Genomic DNA, 17,978 nt, shown 5'->3' on the forward strand with positions numbered 1-17,978 from the left:
CTCTCTGACACAGCCATACTTAGCTGGATAACTTATCTCCAGCTAACTTAACTCCACCCTAAAATGTCCCCAGAAACTTAACTGGACAAACTATCTGATTATTAACCCCAGGGGTTGCTAACTGGCTCTTATTTTTTTTTCCAGCAGGCTAATTCAGTGCTGATTTTACTTTTCTACATTTTATAGACTTGTATCTCTGACTTCCCAAGACATAGAAGGACTACATCTCTATTAATTCATTTAATGCAGTAAAACCAGGGCTGAATCAACCTGTTAAGACTTGACACTGTGTCGTTTGTTAACTATTCATTGTTCATGCTCACGCTGTTTTCATAAGCAGAAAATGTGGTTTGAGAACTGTAATATATAGCCAATTCAATATTTAAGAAATGTGCATGTAACTGACTATCCTAATTTTCTCAAAGTTCAAATTAGCCAGTTGTCCAGCCACAGAATGTGCCAGTCTGATTGTGGATGGGACTGGATTTCTTCACAGGTTCTCTAGGCCTGTGCCTAGGGTGGTAAGATTTTGGCAGCAGAAAAGTTTCAAAAGTGACAAAATGTCGTAGTGGATCTGGCATCATAGCATCCCATTTCCTGACCCTGTTTGATGGCACAGATACCCAGTCCATTGAGGAAAGGAGTTTTTCAGGCCCGATAATCTGTGCAGGGCTAGAGAGATTCTTGGTGGTGTCAGCCCACCTGCTGTCTTTACAGCTTTCACTGCAACACAAGGCTGGGTCACTGAGACACCTCCATAAGCTCCCACCTTGGGCCATGTCCAATCTTAGGGAGGAGGACTAGAGAGTAAGTTTTAGCCTCAAGTAGGCCCTGATCAATATCAAATATTTGAAAGCACCTTTCAAGGATTTGGCTCAGAGACTGTGCACTCAAGCCAACGACCAAATGAGCACACATTGCACATAATTAAGAATAAACAATTCAAAATCAAGGCAGGTACTGGAATAGTCTGTCATGTCTTGATGTGTAATTTATGTAGCTTCAAAAGCTGTATTTTAAAATGACCTCAAATATTAATAGTTGTATAAATTATAAACAACAGAAGAGCTAAAACAGATTATTTCAGTATAATTACTAAATTTCTCAGAACAAAAAGTAAAAATTAATTGACAAAAGTTTCAAGTTTTAAATGTATTATAAAATGAAAGATACTGAGAGAGGTTCCTGATTGACTGAGGGCTTTCCTGGCCATGTGTATACATGTTTTATACCTGCACAGTTTGAAATCAGCATCGTCCCACATGTTCAAACATAGACCCAAGAATAAAACTCTCCAAAATGGCAGTCAATCAAAGTGACTACAGTTCCATCACAGAAATAGCAGCAGCCATCTTGGAAATCCAACTGCCTGAGACAATGATAAAAACAAACTTCCTTTTTAATTTTTCTCACATTTCTTTTACATAATTTCACTACTTTTGTAAATTTTTGACAGGTTTGTGACTAAGGATGTGCTGGAAGCTTCTGGATTTCCCTCCAGTTTAAACTTCGATTTTGGAGTATTGTATACTGCATATATCACCTTTAAGTCACAATATTTTTTTTGAATTGTTACAAAAATAAGCTGTGTTTCTAGAAAGGTTAAATTCATAACTTTCCAATGATGTAAAACATATATTTACATGATAAAGAATCAGAGGCTTTGTCACTTAAAAAGCGTGACAAGATAAAAAGTCATTGGTACTGGAATGAATGGCACAGACTACTGGGGTCCTTTGCTTTTATGACTGACTGGCTCCTGTAAAAGGAAGTTATAGGTGTCATTTTCTAGTAGACATACCGTAATTGGTCTACAAGAAATTGGTAATTAATGCATTTCATTTGATTTCCTGCATTTTTAAAGCATTTTCACTAAGTTCTAGAAACTTTTTTTTCCCATTTAATGGCAATTCTCTTTCTAAATTATCAATATATATAGGAATGTATGTGTCTATATATTTATATCTATAGATATGGATGTACACACACAAATTTAGCATATCTTTTTTTCTTAGGAGTGGAATAACAACATCCAGGCTTTCTGCTGATAGAGTTAGTCACTTCTTGGATGCTGAAGAACCTCCCTGAATTATGCATATATAGCCTTAGAATCACATCCTCTTCTGGTTTTATAAAATGGCTCTTAGAAATGGAATCCCAGGATCAGCTGAAGAAGCTGCATGGTTCTGTAATGTAATTCTACTTAAATTATTATCATCAAGCATCTACCTGTCATGTGGCTTCTAAAAGACCAGGTAAGCCCGAGTAACAGCGTTTCTATGACCAAACTACCCCCTTTTTTTTAACTGCATTAAGGGCCTACTGGCCTTGTCTGTTTTACCGGCACCCAACACACACAGTAAAGCTATCGTAGCCATTCATGGCTTCTTGCTGAGTGTGTTTCTGCGCTCTCCTCCTCCTTTCTTTTCTCCATTAAGAAAAGGACAAGCGGAAAGCAGAATGATTTACTCAAATATTTATTTTATTTTACTTGAAAATGGACTTGGGGAGTGTGGGGGAAGGGAGAAACCGGACTTTGTTGTCAAAAAAAGAAAAGGACATTGTTTGAAATTACATTTTCAAAGGCATTCAGAGCAGACTTGAAATTTTAGAAGCAGGAGACATGGTTTATGGTGGGTAGTGCCTTTTCAGGACATGTTCAAATTGTATCTTAAAGTTTTACCTGGTAGATTATTCCACATACAAAACATAGCAAGTATATTATCTCTCTGTATAGAAATAGATACCTATATATCTATATATATATAGATATATATCCCCACATACACACACATCCTATTTCCCTACATTACAACTCTCAGCCACTAAGGGATTCAATTGTAATGACCATGCATATATCTGTGTTTTAAAAATTATGCCGACTGACAACAGTTTTTTGTTTTTTTTTTCTGCCTCTGTTTTGATGCAACAGGCTAGGACTGCTCTTGTGATAAATAAGGATCTGTGGCACAGAGAAAAAGCAGTCAGGTCACTTTTTGTTCAGTTAGTTAAGCACCGAGAAGCTTCATCTTTGGCCCAGGCCCAAGGCTGCTTTCAGTTCAAAGAGTACATGACTTGGTTGCTTTAGGCTTAACCAGTGTTTTCCTCCAAAACTTGAAATGCACTCCTGCTTTAAAGCCTGTGAGCGCAGGATGCAGTTAGATTAGTAAGAGGGCTGCTTTCTGTCTCCCCAATAATTGTTCACACTCTGAGCATTTAGTACTTCTTTAAAATTAAAAAATAAAAACAAACAAAAAAAAACCCAGCAACAAAAGAGTCGATCTGCATCAGCATTCATCAGAAAATCAATTGCAAGGTCTTCACCAAAGGCTGCCTGTCTGTGTCTCAGTCTCTCCCAGAGGGGGCAGATGTAGGGCTAACAGGTCTCCTTAATTCAAGGCTAATGTCAAGTCCTTGGAAAGTGCGGGTGGTCCTTCATACTGGCCTGTCCACGGCATACTGACAGGGGCTCAGGTTGGAAGCTGGAGTTTGCACGGCAGGGTAGGTGAAGTTGGCATGCTGTTTGGCCTTCAGCCTCAAGCTTGCCAAGCTGGAGTTGCAAGTGTCCCTGTACATGTAGGGGCTGGCAGTGGTGGCATAAGGACAGGCACTGGCAGAAACAGCCGAGCCTAGGCTGGGACTGTTGAGATTGTTGATGTTTCCCAGATTATTCAGGCTAGATCCTGGGACGCCAGTTACCGCTGAAGGGACCATGGAAGAAGGCATGGTCATGGAGGCAATGGAACTGGGTGGGGAGAACATGGACTGGGAGGATAGGGGGCTTACATTCATAGAGTTGAAAAATGGAAAGCTCTTAGCTGACAGGGGGCTTGTGGTCAGCCCTTTGGTGGCCCAGTTGTTATAGGAATAGCCAGAATACATATCATCATAAGGCTGCATGAGTCCATTGAACTGCGCTCCAAAACTGTTCTTGCACAGCTCGGCCTGTTGGCTTCTCTCTCTTTTTCTCCACTTGGCCCTGCGGTTCTTAAACCACACCTAAAAGAAAATGAAAGATTCCTTTAGTATAGAACATGGCTATTTCATTGAGCTTAAAATAAAGTGAGACACAACCTCGTCCATGGCATCACGGTTACAGTCTCTCTACCCCTGGATAACAGAATGATTATATTCTTTTGAAACAGAAAATAATTGCAATTTACTTGCATGGTTGTGTGGTTATCTTAAATTATTTACATAGGGGTTGATATTGAAATGTTAGCCAGCTCGCCAACTGGGTCAGAAATAACTATTTTTCTTTGCGTTACTGGGCGAAAATGTTTTGAGAGAGAGAGAGAACTTTTAATAGGGTGAATTGAACCCTCTATATAAGTAGCACTATAGATGGGCACATTCAACTCAGAGTGGGTTTGGGGAGTTGGGGGGGGTGGTGTTACATACACAGAGGAATTAACTGCAAATTTGATAAGACTGAAGACTCTATCATTTGAATCAATGAAAAGTACAAGAGGAGAAGAGAATGCGTTGTACAAATCAACTCCTCTTGTTGTACCTTTCATTGATTCAAATGTAGAGTCTTCAGTCTTATCAAATTTTCAGTTAATTCCTTTGACTGTGTATGTAACACCACCACCCCCAAACCCACCCCGAGTTGGATGTGCCCATCGATAGTGCTCTCTCTCTCTCCCCCACTCCAGCCTGCGATAACGGCTGTGTGATGTGCTATTTATTTATTTATTTATTGTTTTTGTTATACCGAGTTTCATGACATGCATCACATCAACCCTATTTCCGCTACATTTATAGCAATTTAATGAATATAGGCCTAAGTTAGCCAGATAAACGTATCCGGCTTACTTAGTTGGGATATTGCAGTTGAGTACAATGAATGCACCTAGATAAACTTATTCGGCTCTCTTTAAAGTTATCTGGCTAACTTTAGACTAGCTCAAAAGCAGGGTTAACTTAGCCAGACAAGTAGCTTTGTCCTGTTATGTCTCCGTCCCTCCCACCACTTAGCCAGATAAGTTATCTGGCTAAGAGGAGCCCGCTGAACAGGGCCAAATATTCAGATATTGCCCTTTAGCCAGCTGGCACTGAATATTGACTTCCAAATTATAACCCGAGTGTTTCTCGATCAAGAATGTCAGTGCTGAGGAGGGAAGTCACTGTTGGTAATGGCCGCCTAGCTCCGCGCTCCTGACCCAGCTTATACTAATCCCCCCCCCACATCCAGGCCCCAAGCAACAACTTTCGTCGGACTTTTCGCCCCGACTACCATCCTTACAGCACAAAGTCTGCTCCAAAAAAAAAAACCGGACTTAAATAAGTTTTCTTTTACCAGTGCCGCGCCACAGATGGTGCTGGGGGAGGCGGATCGGGCCTTCACTGACCATGTGCTTACGGAGTTGAGAGAAAGCAGGGGGGGGGGGGGTGATGGCGCAGGAGACAAGGCACCGAGTCATGCAGAGTTCCAGAGCTGGTTTGGGGAAATCCATGGTGCCATGTCGACTTCAGTAGGATATCTGGGATTTGAGGGCAGAGGTCGCAGGAGACCTGGCTGCATTGGGGAGCAGGGTGGAGGAGACGGAGACACAGCTGGAGAATCAGGCCTCAGAATTATCTAGCTATAAATTGGCTCAAGATAAACTACTCCAGGTCAACGGAGATCTATTAAATAGGATGGAAGACCTGGAGGACAGATCTCGCAGGGCCAACAAGATTTAGAGGGATCCCTGAGATGGCTAAGTTTTTGGACTGTAAACAAGTGGTAAACAACGTATGTGGACAGATTTTGGGCACGCTGCCCAACAATCTTGACGCAGCAGCAGTGGTGAAGTTGGATAGAGCCCATAGGGCACTGGGCGCACCACGACTTAACAGGCCCAGAGATGTAGTAGTGTGTTTCCAAGCTACGCACAGAAGGAGGAAATTGCCCTGAAAGCCCGCAGAGAGGGTCCAGTAATGTGGAAAAGCAACAAAATAGAGGTATACCAAGATCTGGCCCCCTCTACCATCTGCAAGAGGAGAGAACTTAGGGATGTTGTAACTATGCTTCACAATCACAATGTTAAATACAGATGGCTATTCCCCTGTGGTTTAAGCTTTACCATAGCGGGAGTCACATCATGGATCTCTTCACCGGAAGAAGCGGGAGATATTCTACAAGCCCCAGGCATGAACATTAATATTTCAACTAATGTCCCAGGATGTGAAAGACAGATGTGCAGCGAGATGCCCAGATAGCAGCGCATGGAAAAGGGGGACGAGGCTCCGTTGCCACTCAAGCGGATCCATCCACCTAGGTGATCGTCCTGGATAAACTGTCAGCAGATGTTTCCCTTCAGGCTTCATCGTATTTTCAGAATAGAGATCTCACACTCACGCTGGACTTAATACTTGTTATACGAAGCCAATTTATTTATTTTTAGGGGCCTAACTTCCCTTCTTTATTTTTCTGTCATGTTGACATGTTTGTATGTGGGGGTCCAATGAGACGATGTATACACTCCCTCGATATGGGGTCCACTGGGGTTGGTTGTGGGTTTCATCCTGCCTCGTCCAAGGGGGATGGGTGGGAGGGGAGTGGGGAAACCATTCTGGCTGCCAAGATCTATAATATCGATCACAGGTGCTTTAGATGTAAGTGGGTGCTCCACACTAGCACACAAGGGCCTAGACTGGGAACGGCTACATCACAGATCCAAAAAGGAGCGATGGCAGGGTTACGAATAATGTCCATTAATACAAAGGGGCTCAACTCATCCTATAAGAGGAAATTGTTATTCCAAGAGGCGAGGAAGGGGTGAGTAAATGTTATTTTCTGTCAGGAGACACATTTGCTTAAGCGTACAGAATGTGTGCTTTGAGACAAATTTTACTCTCGGCAATATTTAGCCTCAGCTTCGACTAAACAGAAATATTATGGAGTGGGTATCTTTGCATGCACATTGGGTAATTGATGTCAAGGAGAGCAGAAGTGACCCAGATGGGAGATACATTGCGCTAAAAAGTATGGCGGGCACAACTCTGTTCACTCTTCTCACCGTATACGGTCTAAACACTGATCAGGGCAGGTTCCTGAAAGATACCTCTACACTATTAGAGTCGTGGGCTGAAGGCCAAGTGATAGTAGGAGGAGACTTCAATCTGACTAGGTATCCTTTTCTAGATAACTCGGGGGATGTGGGCATGGGTCTCTGGGCATAGAGACAGGCCCTTAAAGACTTGATCTTAGAGAGAGGGTTAGAGGATATCTAGTGACTATGGAATCCCACTCAGCGAAATTACACTTTTTACTCCCACGCTCACAGTACCTATTCTCGCATAGACATGTTTCTTATTGACAAAGAGTTAGTAAATTTTATGGTAGACTCAAATATTGGGCTTATCACATGATCCGATCACTCCCCAATTTGGCTGGAAATTACATTACCCACTAAAATGGCTGGTAAATTCCACTGGAGACTGAATGATAGCCTCTTGAATGACAAGAAATTTGTTGAATCCCTATCAGGTGATATTAAAGAATCTCTGACACTTAATAATATAGATGGAATCTCTTCCAGTACTGTATGGGACTGTTTGAAAGCCGAAGTCAGAGGTAAATGTATTTCACGGGCCAGTTTCCTTAAAAAGGAAAGAAATGCTAGGCATGCTCACCTTCTTCACCGGATTGCCGACTATTGCTCAGTCACAAACGCTCCTTAGACCCTAGAAAATTGGAGGAACTATTATCTGCTAAAAAGGAGCTTCATGCTTTAGATCTCGTAAAGATGGCCTTTCAGATGGATTTGGTAAAACAGCAACACTTCGAATTTGGCAACAAGGCCAGGCGTATCCTGGCTAAATGCTTAAAAGAAAGGGCAGCACAATTATATATTACCAAGATAAAAAATGTGTCAGGGGCTATGTTGCTTACGGCTGAAGAAATCAGCACACGTTTTACAAGTTTTTATACTGATCTATATGTTTCTCACACGGCTGTGGGGTCCCCAGTTAAAGATGACTATTGAGCAGGTGTAGAGCTTCCGACCCTCCCTGAAAATGCACAAAACTTTCTTAATGCTGAAATTACTCACGCAGAATTATATAAGGCAATTCAAGAGCTGAAGGTGGGCAAATCCCCAGGGCTCGATGGGTATACTGCCAAATTTTACAAGGCATTCCAAGCTGTGGTGATCCCGCCCTTGCTCTCCATGTTTAATGCTTTGATAGGGGAGGGCTCACTATTCCCAGAATCGAACCTGGCTGGCAAAACGATCTTGGCCAAGAGTGGACGGGACCCCACAAAATGTGGTTCCTACCAACCCATATCTTTAATAAATATTGATCTTAAACTTCTGGCCAAGATCTTGGCAACCATGCTTGCCATGGTTGCTCCATCCCTTATACATGAAGATCAGTCCGGCTTTGTTCCAGGCCAATTGGCCTTGGATAACGTGATGAGAGTTTTGGAGATAATGTGGAGGGCGAAACAGGCTGGCACTGCTCTGGTACTTCTGGCTGTGGACGCTGAGAAAGCGTTTGACAGGGTACATTGGCCATACTTGTTTAAAGTTCTGGCTAAATTTAATCTGGGTCCCAGTTTTATTAAATGGATACAGCGATTATATGAAAACCCAAGGGGCAGTCTAAAGATTAATGGAGAATATGTGGACCCTTTTATGGTAAAAAGGAGTACCAGACAAGGCTGTCCCCTGTCTCCGCTTCTCTTCGCACTATCTCTCGAGCCATATGTGGCTAAGGTAAGGGCGAACCCTGAAGTTTGGAGATTGCAGAAAGGCCCTACCGATTATATAATATCAATGTTTACGGATGACCTTTTATTTACAGTTACAGAACACGAGCGATCTTTACCGTCTTTATTGGTGGGATTGAGGGAATATGGGGAAGTTTCTGGTTTTAAGGTTAATGAGGACAAATCGGAGCTTCTCAATGTATCAGTGGAGTCAGATCGCTTTGGTGCCATTGTACGAAATCTTCCATTCTGCATAGCGAAGGAATGGGTGAAATATTTGGGTGTCAAAATAGGACCAGAGTATCAGGATTTATTTTGCCTAAATTATACTCCACTGTTTTGCAATCTCCAAGATGATCGTTGGAATAGGGGAATGTTTTCTTGGTTTGGGAGGATAGCAATAATAAAAATGAATATCTTGCCCCGTCTCAGCTATCTTTTTCCAACCCTCCCAATATCAGTGCCCGACCCCACACTGACCCACTGGCAGCGTAAGTTACTTCGATTTATATGGAAAAGGAGACCACCCAGAGTGGCACGCGCTGCTCTATTTCGAGAGAAACTTTCGTGGTGGCCTTCAGGTACCTAACCTAACCTGGTACTTTGGAGCTTCCCAACTGAGTGCATTTCTTCACTGTCACTCGGGGGGGAACACTCAAACCATGGGCGAGAATAGCATCACTAATTGGAGATGCACCTCCACTTCACATAAGGGCTTGGCAGAGAGGGCATTGCAACTACAAAGAAGAAAAAGAAGCTTATTTATTGCATTAAACAGCAAGAAGGCACTAATAGCAAGAGAAAACAGAAAAAAATAGATTAAAGGGAAGAAATGCGCGTTTCAAAAATGCTTAGAAATAGAGAATATGAATAGTGGCTGAAAAGAGCTCATTTTTCACTTTATAGTCAATAAAAAGCCGTAAAGCCAGGGTGTGTGACTGCCAGCAGGCCCGCACATCACTCTCTTCTTTTTTTTTTTTACTACTGTGCCACTTAACTGGCAATATTCCTTTGAATATAGCTAGTCAAGTCTAAAATTATCTGGCTATCTTTAGCTAGATATCTTTAAACCTAACCAGCAATATTCAGAAGCCAGCCAATTAGATTTAAAGTTATCCAGCTAAAGGTAGCCGGAGAAGTTAGCCATTCTACAGATTTTTGAAAATTGACCTCAAAAGTGATTTACAGAGGTAAAAAGCCTTTTCTCTTCATTAATTGGCTATGTGAAAACTGCCCTCAGTCAATGCATATTCTTCGGCAATGCGTACACGTTTAACCTCAATAAGAGGAAGTGTTCCTGGGTATGTGTTTAGACAAAGGGAGGAAGAGTATGTGCCTACGTGGCATTTTCACATCTTTGCCATTACTTTTCCAGCAAAAACCTATCCAAAGAAAAAGCGGCTATAGGCGACTTGATGAACTTTGTACCCAGAGCAAGTTTCAAAATGAAAGTATGTGCATTTGTTTTCATTCGTTTCAGTAGTTTATGTGTGTACATTTTTTTAGACACATGGGGTAGATTTTAAAAAGGAGCACACGCACATGTACGCCCGATTTTATAACATGCGCATGTGTTTCTGAATTGAAGTATTCTGCTAGTATGTAGTTTCTGTAAAGGGATCGCTAGCAGCTTGACTTGTTCTGTTTTCCTAATAGGAGGCGTATTGGTATTTTAGGGTCTGGTGTAATATTTGCATTGATGCTTTTTCATAGGTAGGGTTGTTACCGTTTGAGTTTGGCAGTTAGTGTATTATGGTATGGCTAGTTTCCTAAAAGTTCAGAGTATATTTTTTTGCAGGGTTTTGAATTATTACACAATGGATAGTGGAGGGAGATTGTGGTGTTGTTCCTGAAGTGACACTGGATTTCGATTATTATTTTTCTACAGTGCATTGTAAGGGGAAATGTCCTTGTTCTGCTCTGCACCCTTTCTGTGAATGTAGGATAGTGTAGAACTTGAGGTACAGGGTTTGTATTGGGATTCTGTCCTATCCTGTATAGACCTCAGACTTCACTCTCATATTAAAGAATTTCTATTAATTGATGCTTTTGAATCATTTTAGTGGTAGATTTACTAGATGGTTGAAACTGGCCAAGACTTAAGGTCTTTCTTTCTAGAAACTCCACTGACATGCCTGCCCAACACCTGACGATAATTGTGCAAAATGTTTGTAGCAGTGTCTCCTGCTTTATGAGCGGGGGGGGTTCCTGTCACTGCATGACCAGAATTTGGTAAGAGGCATGTGGAGAGAGCCACTGGAACCCCACCGGGATCAAACTACGACAGCTGCATGGGAATATAGAATAAAGATTGTGCAATGTTCAATTTTTAAAGGATTTTTTCTTGCAGGGCGGGAAAGCTGCTGATAGAGATTGAGTTAAGTATCAAACTCTCAGGGGGAAAGGAGGGGAAGGGAAGAGGAGAGCTCATGAGCCTGTGCCCTGGATCATTTAGGTACCTAGCGACATCTCTGATTACAGCACAATTTTATAAGCCAGCTGGAGAAACTAACCAAAGTAGCGCAGTAAAAAAGGCTAAATATTACATAAAAACAGAGTGATGAAGTGATTCTATTAGCACCTGGATTAGAGATGTGCATTCTTCTTCTTTAAAATGTATGTAAACTAGTTTGAAAAACCCGTAACCCATTCATGGGTTTGTCTAATTAGTTTGGCAAAAGTTTTTAAAAATCTAAATTGATGAATCTTTATTGGAACTGGAACAGATTCATCCGATTAACAGGGTCCACAGCTGGCAGATTAAATCTAATCTGCTCATATTTCCCACAGATTTTCTGAGGAAATTTCAACAAATTTCCTTAGCGAATCTGTGGAAAATTTGAAAATTCCACCAAACTTGAACCAGGCTCAGGTTCCGTGTTAAGACATGCTGGGGCCAAGGAGGGAGCCTCTAATCCTGGGTCTCCTCCCCCAGGTCCTCTTGCTCCCCTCCAACCTTCTCCCTGTAGTCCCTTCCCGGGTCCTCCACCTTCTACTCTTCCTTCTTCTCCCCTCATCTTGCTGGTTCCAGGCTCAGCAGAGATCATCAGAGAGTACGAAGAGGAAAAATCAACACAGGGCACCCTCACACACACTCCTCACACAGATTTCCTTGCTAACAGGAAGCCTGTGCAGAAGGAGGAAGAGAAGGGGATGCAGCATGGCCTGTGAGCATGCACTGCCTCACAGGCCCTGGGCTGATTTTTCCTCCTATTTCCTCTGTGAACACCAAAAGATATCTGCCTATGGCAGACATCAACATGTTTCTTTCAGCTCCAGGTTGGTATTGGCGACATTCCCACAGGACCCTTTGTGGTGTGGGTTCCAAAGCAATTGCTCTGGTTGCCTCTTCCCCCCCCCCCCCCCCCCCTCTTCCAGGTGCAGTCATTGAAAAGGCTAAAATTGCCTGGTTTAAGGGCAATATGAAGTGCCATGCTGAGTTAGACCAAAGTTCCATCGAGCCCAGCATCCTGTCTCCAATGGTGGTCAGCTCGGGTCACTATGAAGTACCCAGCAGATCCCAAAGATCAGATCCTATTCCTTGTTGCTCATTCCCAGGGATGAGCAGTGGCTTTCTCCGTTTCCACCTGGCTAATAATCAGGGGCGAATTGCAAGAAAATATGTGCGGGGGGATTTTTTCAAAACCGGCCCACTGGGTATCTGATTCGCTCATGTGCTGTGCAGCACGTGCTTTAACAGCTCCAAAAACACACCAAGTCAGTTGTTGAGATGCACCATCACATCAGATAGAGCCTGGCAGGATTGATACAAAACAACCTCCCAACATAAATTTCATGTTTTTACTAAACATTTAAGTAGAGAACATCCTAGACTAGGGATGAATAAACTGAGCTGCAGTCCCATTTCTGTCCATGCAATCAATCAGTCCCCCTGCCCCACAAGTTTGATTACATCTCTCACACATAGTCTTCTGCCATCCAATCAGTTCAAGTAATGATACAATCATACTGCCAGCAAATGGCTCAGACTCACACAATCTGCCATAAACACAGCACACACTCACACACACAAAGACATTTGCTGTTGTGCTGCTGCTCATGTGCTCCTTCATTGAGAATTCCCTGCATCATTATCTAAAAGTTGATGCCTGTGCCAGCCCTTCCTCAGCCTGAAGCAGCCCCCTCCCTTTCCCATTCTCAGCCCTTCTTGGCACTCTCACATTCCTGGAGACTCTCTGGTCCCTCAGCCGGCTGCCCCTCTCGGAGCTCAGCCCAGCCATTTCAGACAGAAGCCTCACTAGCACTGCACAGATATCTCCTTCTGGCTTACCCCCTCTCATTCCATAACAGTAGATTGCCTCCACTTCTCAGGGCCTCCCCCAGTCAGCACATTTTCACTGATTGTGTGCTACACAGTCTGCTGTGTTTATGATTCCTTAGGCCAGGGTTTCCCAATTTTTTTACACCTAAAGCAAATCTACATTAATGAAAATGTTGGCATACCAATCTCCACCGAGCAGACCGTGCAGACAACGAAAGGGCTTATATGACCAAAATGGCTAGGGAAGCATTAAATGCCCAACAGTCGCTCTTCCAAAACAGAAAAGAGGGGCAAAGACACACATAAACTTGTCACAATCTATCAGGTCCCAAGAGAGAAGGGAGAAATTGGTGTGGTGTGAGCAACTGGCTCAGTTGGTTACCTTGGCTGCCACATGTGGCTGACAGAGCTCCTTTACTGCTGCTCCCAGCAATCACAATGAGTCACATCCAGTGCTCATTGCACACTCTCCCCATCTTACTCTGCATGAGAAACAGGCAGAGGCTTCAAGGACTCACTCGGGAAGATGAGGAGGGGCTGGATGCTGAAAAAAGTAGATGCCAACTATCTCTGCCCGGCAGGCTGCCCGTTAATTACCACACTCCAGGGCTCATGCTGTAGCTAAAGGAGGCGTGCATGATTACACATGCTCTCAGAAAGGAGTTCCCATCAGCTTAAGAGCCACCGCTGTGTCTCTTGTTGCTGCAAGGTGCTGAGAGCAGAGCTCAGGTGGTGCCCTGGATCAGAGCATTAGGAAGTGGTGGCTTTTCCGTGGCAAACCTGATCAGGTCTGGAGGAACACTATTTGGGAAACATTGCCATAGGCTCTGCTCTGCTCACCTATTCCTGGGGAGGAGGGGTACAAAACATAATCCATACTTCCAGCTTCCTCCAGGGCTTAAGAAAAATAAAAATAAAATCCTGGCCAAAATTATATGCATCTCCACTGGGGAGAGCCTGGCCTGTGACAGCACAACTCCAGATGGAATTCTGCTTTTTCAAGTGCAGCCAGGGCATCAGGCAACCTAGGAAAACCTTACAGCCTTGTCCCAGCCAAAGCTCCACCCTCCACACACCCAATTAAAAATTATGCATTTGTAATAAGATTTTACATGAAAAAAGTACATTCATAGTACAGTCTTCTGAAGTAAAAATATTACATCTACTATATTTACATGCACTGCTATGGTGCCAACCAGAAAAAGCCTGCAATGAAAGTAAAAAGATGCTTTGAACTCATATGGTATTAGGCCTATTATGAAAGTCACAACTGAGGTGTTGCAAGTGAGGATATTGTCCATCAGGAAACACTAAAGTCTGTGAATATTTCTTTATTCAAAAGACTGCATAAGTACTTCAGCTTTCAAATAAGCGATACATTAATGAGGGTTGCCAGATGATAATACAGGGAGCAAAGGTCCCAGCCCCATTATAACAGGCACTTAGGGGCGGATTTTAAAACGAGCGCGAATAGCCTACTTTTGTTTGCGCTCCAGGCGCAAACAAAAGTACGCTGGATTTTAGTAGATACGCGCGGAGCCACGCGTATCCGCTAAAATCCTGGATCGGCGCGCGCAAGGCTATCGATTTCGTATAGCCGGCGCGCGCCGAGCCGCACAGCCTACCCCCGTTCCCTCCAAGGCCGCTCCGAAATCGGAGCGGCCTCTGAGGGAACTTTCCTTTGCCCTCCCCTCACCTTCCCCTCCCTTCCCCTACCTAACCCACCCGCCCGGCCCTGTCTAAACCCCCCCCCTTACCTTTGTTGGGGGATTTATGCCTCCCGGAGGGAGACGTAAATCCCCGCGCGTCAGCGGGCCTCCTGTGCGCCGGGACGCGACCTGGGGGCGGGTCCGGAGGGCGCGGCCACGCCCCCGGGCCGCCCCGGGCCGTAGCCACGCCCCCGACACGCCCCCCGACACGACCCCTCCGAAAACCCCGGGACTTACGCGAGTCCCGGGGCTCTGCGCGCGCCGGTAGGCCTATGTAAAATAGGCTTCCCGGCGCGCAGGGCCCTGCTCGCGTAAATCCGCCTGGTTTTGGGCGGATTTACGCGAGCAGGGCTCTGAAAATCCGCCCCTTAGTGTGGGCTTGGCACTCAGAAAGCCATGAGTAAACTAAATTACAATATAGTAAACCTCTCACTCAAATAGTAACAACCCTCCCTATGAAAAGGAAACACTGCAACTATTACACCAGACCCTAAAACATCAATACATCTCCTATTAGGAAAAACAGAACAAGCTCTGCTGCTATAGATCCAAACACAGAAACTGTCTGTGTTCTACCTGTGTCAACTCTGTCTGACACAAGTAGAACACATACATCATCAAATACAGAATAAAGAAGCCATAAAATATAAACAGAACTGAAAACCGCAACAAGCCAAACTCTACGCAGTGCAACAATGGATAAACAGAAACATCATCATTCCTCATAAAATATCAAACAATAAAATCAAGAAATATAAACTATAATAGTAAAACCATACTAAAAGAAATAAACAAATATTTCACGACAGTTGATCAACAGAACATCCAATAAAAAAAACTATTTGGGGAATTTTTTAAATATTTTCTTAACACCAATAAAATATTTCAAAATATCAGCCACATAAAATAACTAATAAGGATAAAAATATCCATTACCAGGGAACTTCTGATTCTAGTCACCATAAAATATAAATAGAAATGTGCAAAAAAAACTAAACTGGAAATCGCAGTGGGGTAGATTTTCAAAGGGATATGCGCGTAACCCCCGAAAAGCTGCCCCTGCGCGCGCCGAGCCTAACTTGCATAGGCTCGGCGGCGCTCGCAAGCCCCGGGACGCGCGTATGTCCCGGGGCTTTAAAAAATGGCTGGGCAGGGGGTGGGGCCGGGGTGTGGCGGCAGTCCAGGGGCGTGGCCGGGGCGTTCCCAAGTCCTCCGGCACTGCGACCATGCTGGAGGTAGGCAGGGGGATTTAGTTAGGGCTGGGGGGTGGGGGGAGCAGTTGAAAAGTTTCCTCCGAGGCCGCTCCGAAACCGGCATGGCTCGGTGCGTGCAAGTTGCACAATTGTGCACCCCCTTGCACGCCCCGACCCTGAATTTTATATCATGCGTGCGGCAGCATGCGCATGTTATAAAATCGGGCGTAGCTTTATTCGCGCCGGGTTGCGCAAACAAATCTGTGCCCGTGTGCAGATTGTAAAATCTGCCCAGTATATGAAAAATAGAAACATTTTCATTCCTCATAAAACATAAAATTATAAAACCAAGAAATATAAAATATAATAGTAACACCATATTAAAAAATGAACAAATATTTCAAAACAGTTGACTAACGGGTAGATTTTCAAACAGCGCGATCTGGCGTACTTTTGTTGGCGCATCAGGCGCCAACAAAAGTACGCTGGATTTTAGTAGATACGCGCGTAGCCGCTAAAATCCTGGATCGGCGCGCGCAAGGCTACCGATTCCGTATAGCCGGCGCGCCGAGCCGCACAGCCTGCCGCCGTTCCCTCCAAGGCCGCTCCGAAATCGGAGCGGCCTCGGAGGGAACTTTCTTTTGCCCTCCCCTCACCTTCCCCTCCCTTCCCCTACCTAACCCACCCCCCCGGCCCTGTCTAAACCCCCCCCTTACCTTTGTCGGGGGATTTACGCCTCCCGGAGGGAGGCGTAAATCCCCGTGCGCCAGCGGGCCGCTAGCGCGCCGGGACGCAACCTGGGGGTGGGTCCGGAGGGCGCGGCCACGCCCCCGGACCGCTCCGGGCCGTAACCACGCCCCCAGACCCGCCCCCGAAACGCTACGTCCCGTCCCGAAAACGCCGCGCGGATCGGGCACACCCCCGACACGCCCCCCTCGGAAAACCCCGGGACTTACGCGAGTCCCGGGGCTCTGCGTGCGCCGGTAGGCCTATGTAAAATAGGCGCACTGGCTAGCAGGGCTCTTGAAATCTGCCCCTAATAGAATATTCAATTGTTAAAAATTCTTTTTTTTTTTTTTTTTTAAATTTACTGTTTTGAAATATGTTTGTGATGTTTGGGAGACACATCGAATAATACCTAATAATTAAAAATAAGGATAAAAACATCTCATTCACTCCATACCTGGGAACATTTGATTTCCAGTCATCCTAAGTTTGTTGTGAATTAGTAGAAGAGGGGTGAATGCACAAACTTTCTTCTTCTTCCCTCTTTCATTCACACACAGAAGTACCTCCCTCTCACACACACATACACACAGTCAGAAGCAACTCTCTTTCTCTCAAACATAGACAGAAGCATGCTCCCTCTCTCTCATACACACAGAGACAGAATCAGGCTCCCTCTCTCTCACACACACATAGAGACAGCAGCAGAAGCACCACTCTCTCTCTCTCACACACATAAAAGCAGAAGCACCTCTCTCTCACACACACACACAGAAGCAGGCACCCTCTCTCTCATACACACACACAGAAGCACACGCCCTCTCATACACACACAGACAGCAGAAGCATGTTTTCTCTCTCTCTCTCTCTTTCTCTCACACACACACACACACACAGAAGCATCTCCTTCTCTCACTCACACAGGACATTTCTCCTCTCTCTCACACAAACACACACACATCTCCCTCTTAAAATTGTGCCTCTGCTTTTTCTTCACCACGTAGCCTGCCTCTCTCTCCTTTCTTCAGCCTGCCAACCTGGGCCCCGCAGCGGCCTGCAGCTCCTGTCCTCAGTTCTGGCGGCAGCCCACAGTGGAGCAGCTCCTTTTTTTGGCTGTGTTGGTGGCCTGCAGCTGTTTCCTTGGCCCCACTGGCCTGGACTCCAGCGGTGGCCTGCAGCTCCTGCCTTCAGCCCTGCTGGCCTCTTTGCGGTGGCCCACAGCTAAGCGGCTCCTTTTTATGGCTCTGCTAGCGGCCCGCGGCTGTTTTCTTCAGCCCCACCGGCCTAGGCTCCAGTGGCAGCCTGCAGTTGAGTGGCTCCTTTTGTCCCCTCTGTTGGCAGTCCCCAGCTGTTTTCTTTGGCCACTC

General features: G+C 44.8%; 1 protein-coding gene across 2 annotated transcripts in view; it reads right to left on the reverse strand.

The window, feature by feature from the left end:
* Positions 1–2,087: 2,087 nt before the first annotated feature.
* Positions 2,088–17,978, reverse strand: part of LOC115095407 (pituitary homeobox 3) — a 159,813-nt gene continuing 143,922 nt past the window's right edge. Inside the window, exon 5 of one of the 2 annotated variants that reach the window (XM_029609014.1) lies at positions 2,088–3,999. In XM_029609014.1, the coding sequence (XP_029464874.1) occupies positions 3,436–3,999 (564 nt within the window). In that variant the 3' untranslated portion in view covers positions 2,088–3,435. The remainder of the gene's footprint in view (positions 4,000–17,978) is intronic. The other variant, XM_029609013.1, reaches the window with a different exon arrangement.

The sequence above is a fragment of the Rhinatrema bivittatum genome, chromosome 7, assembly GCF_901001135.1.
Source record: "Rhinatrema bivittatum chromosome 7, aRhiBiv1.1, whole genome shotgun sequence".
Lineage (NCBI taxonomy): Eukaryota > Metazoa > Chordata > Amphibia > Gymnophiona > Rhinatrematidae > Rhinatrema > Rhinatrema bivittatum.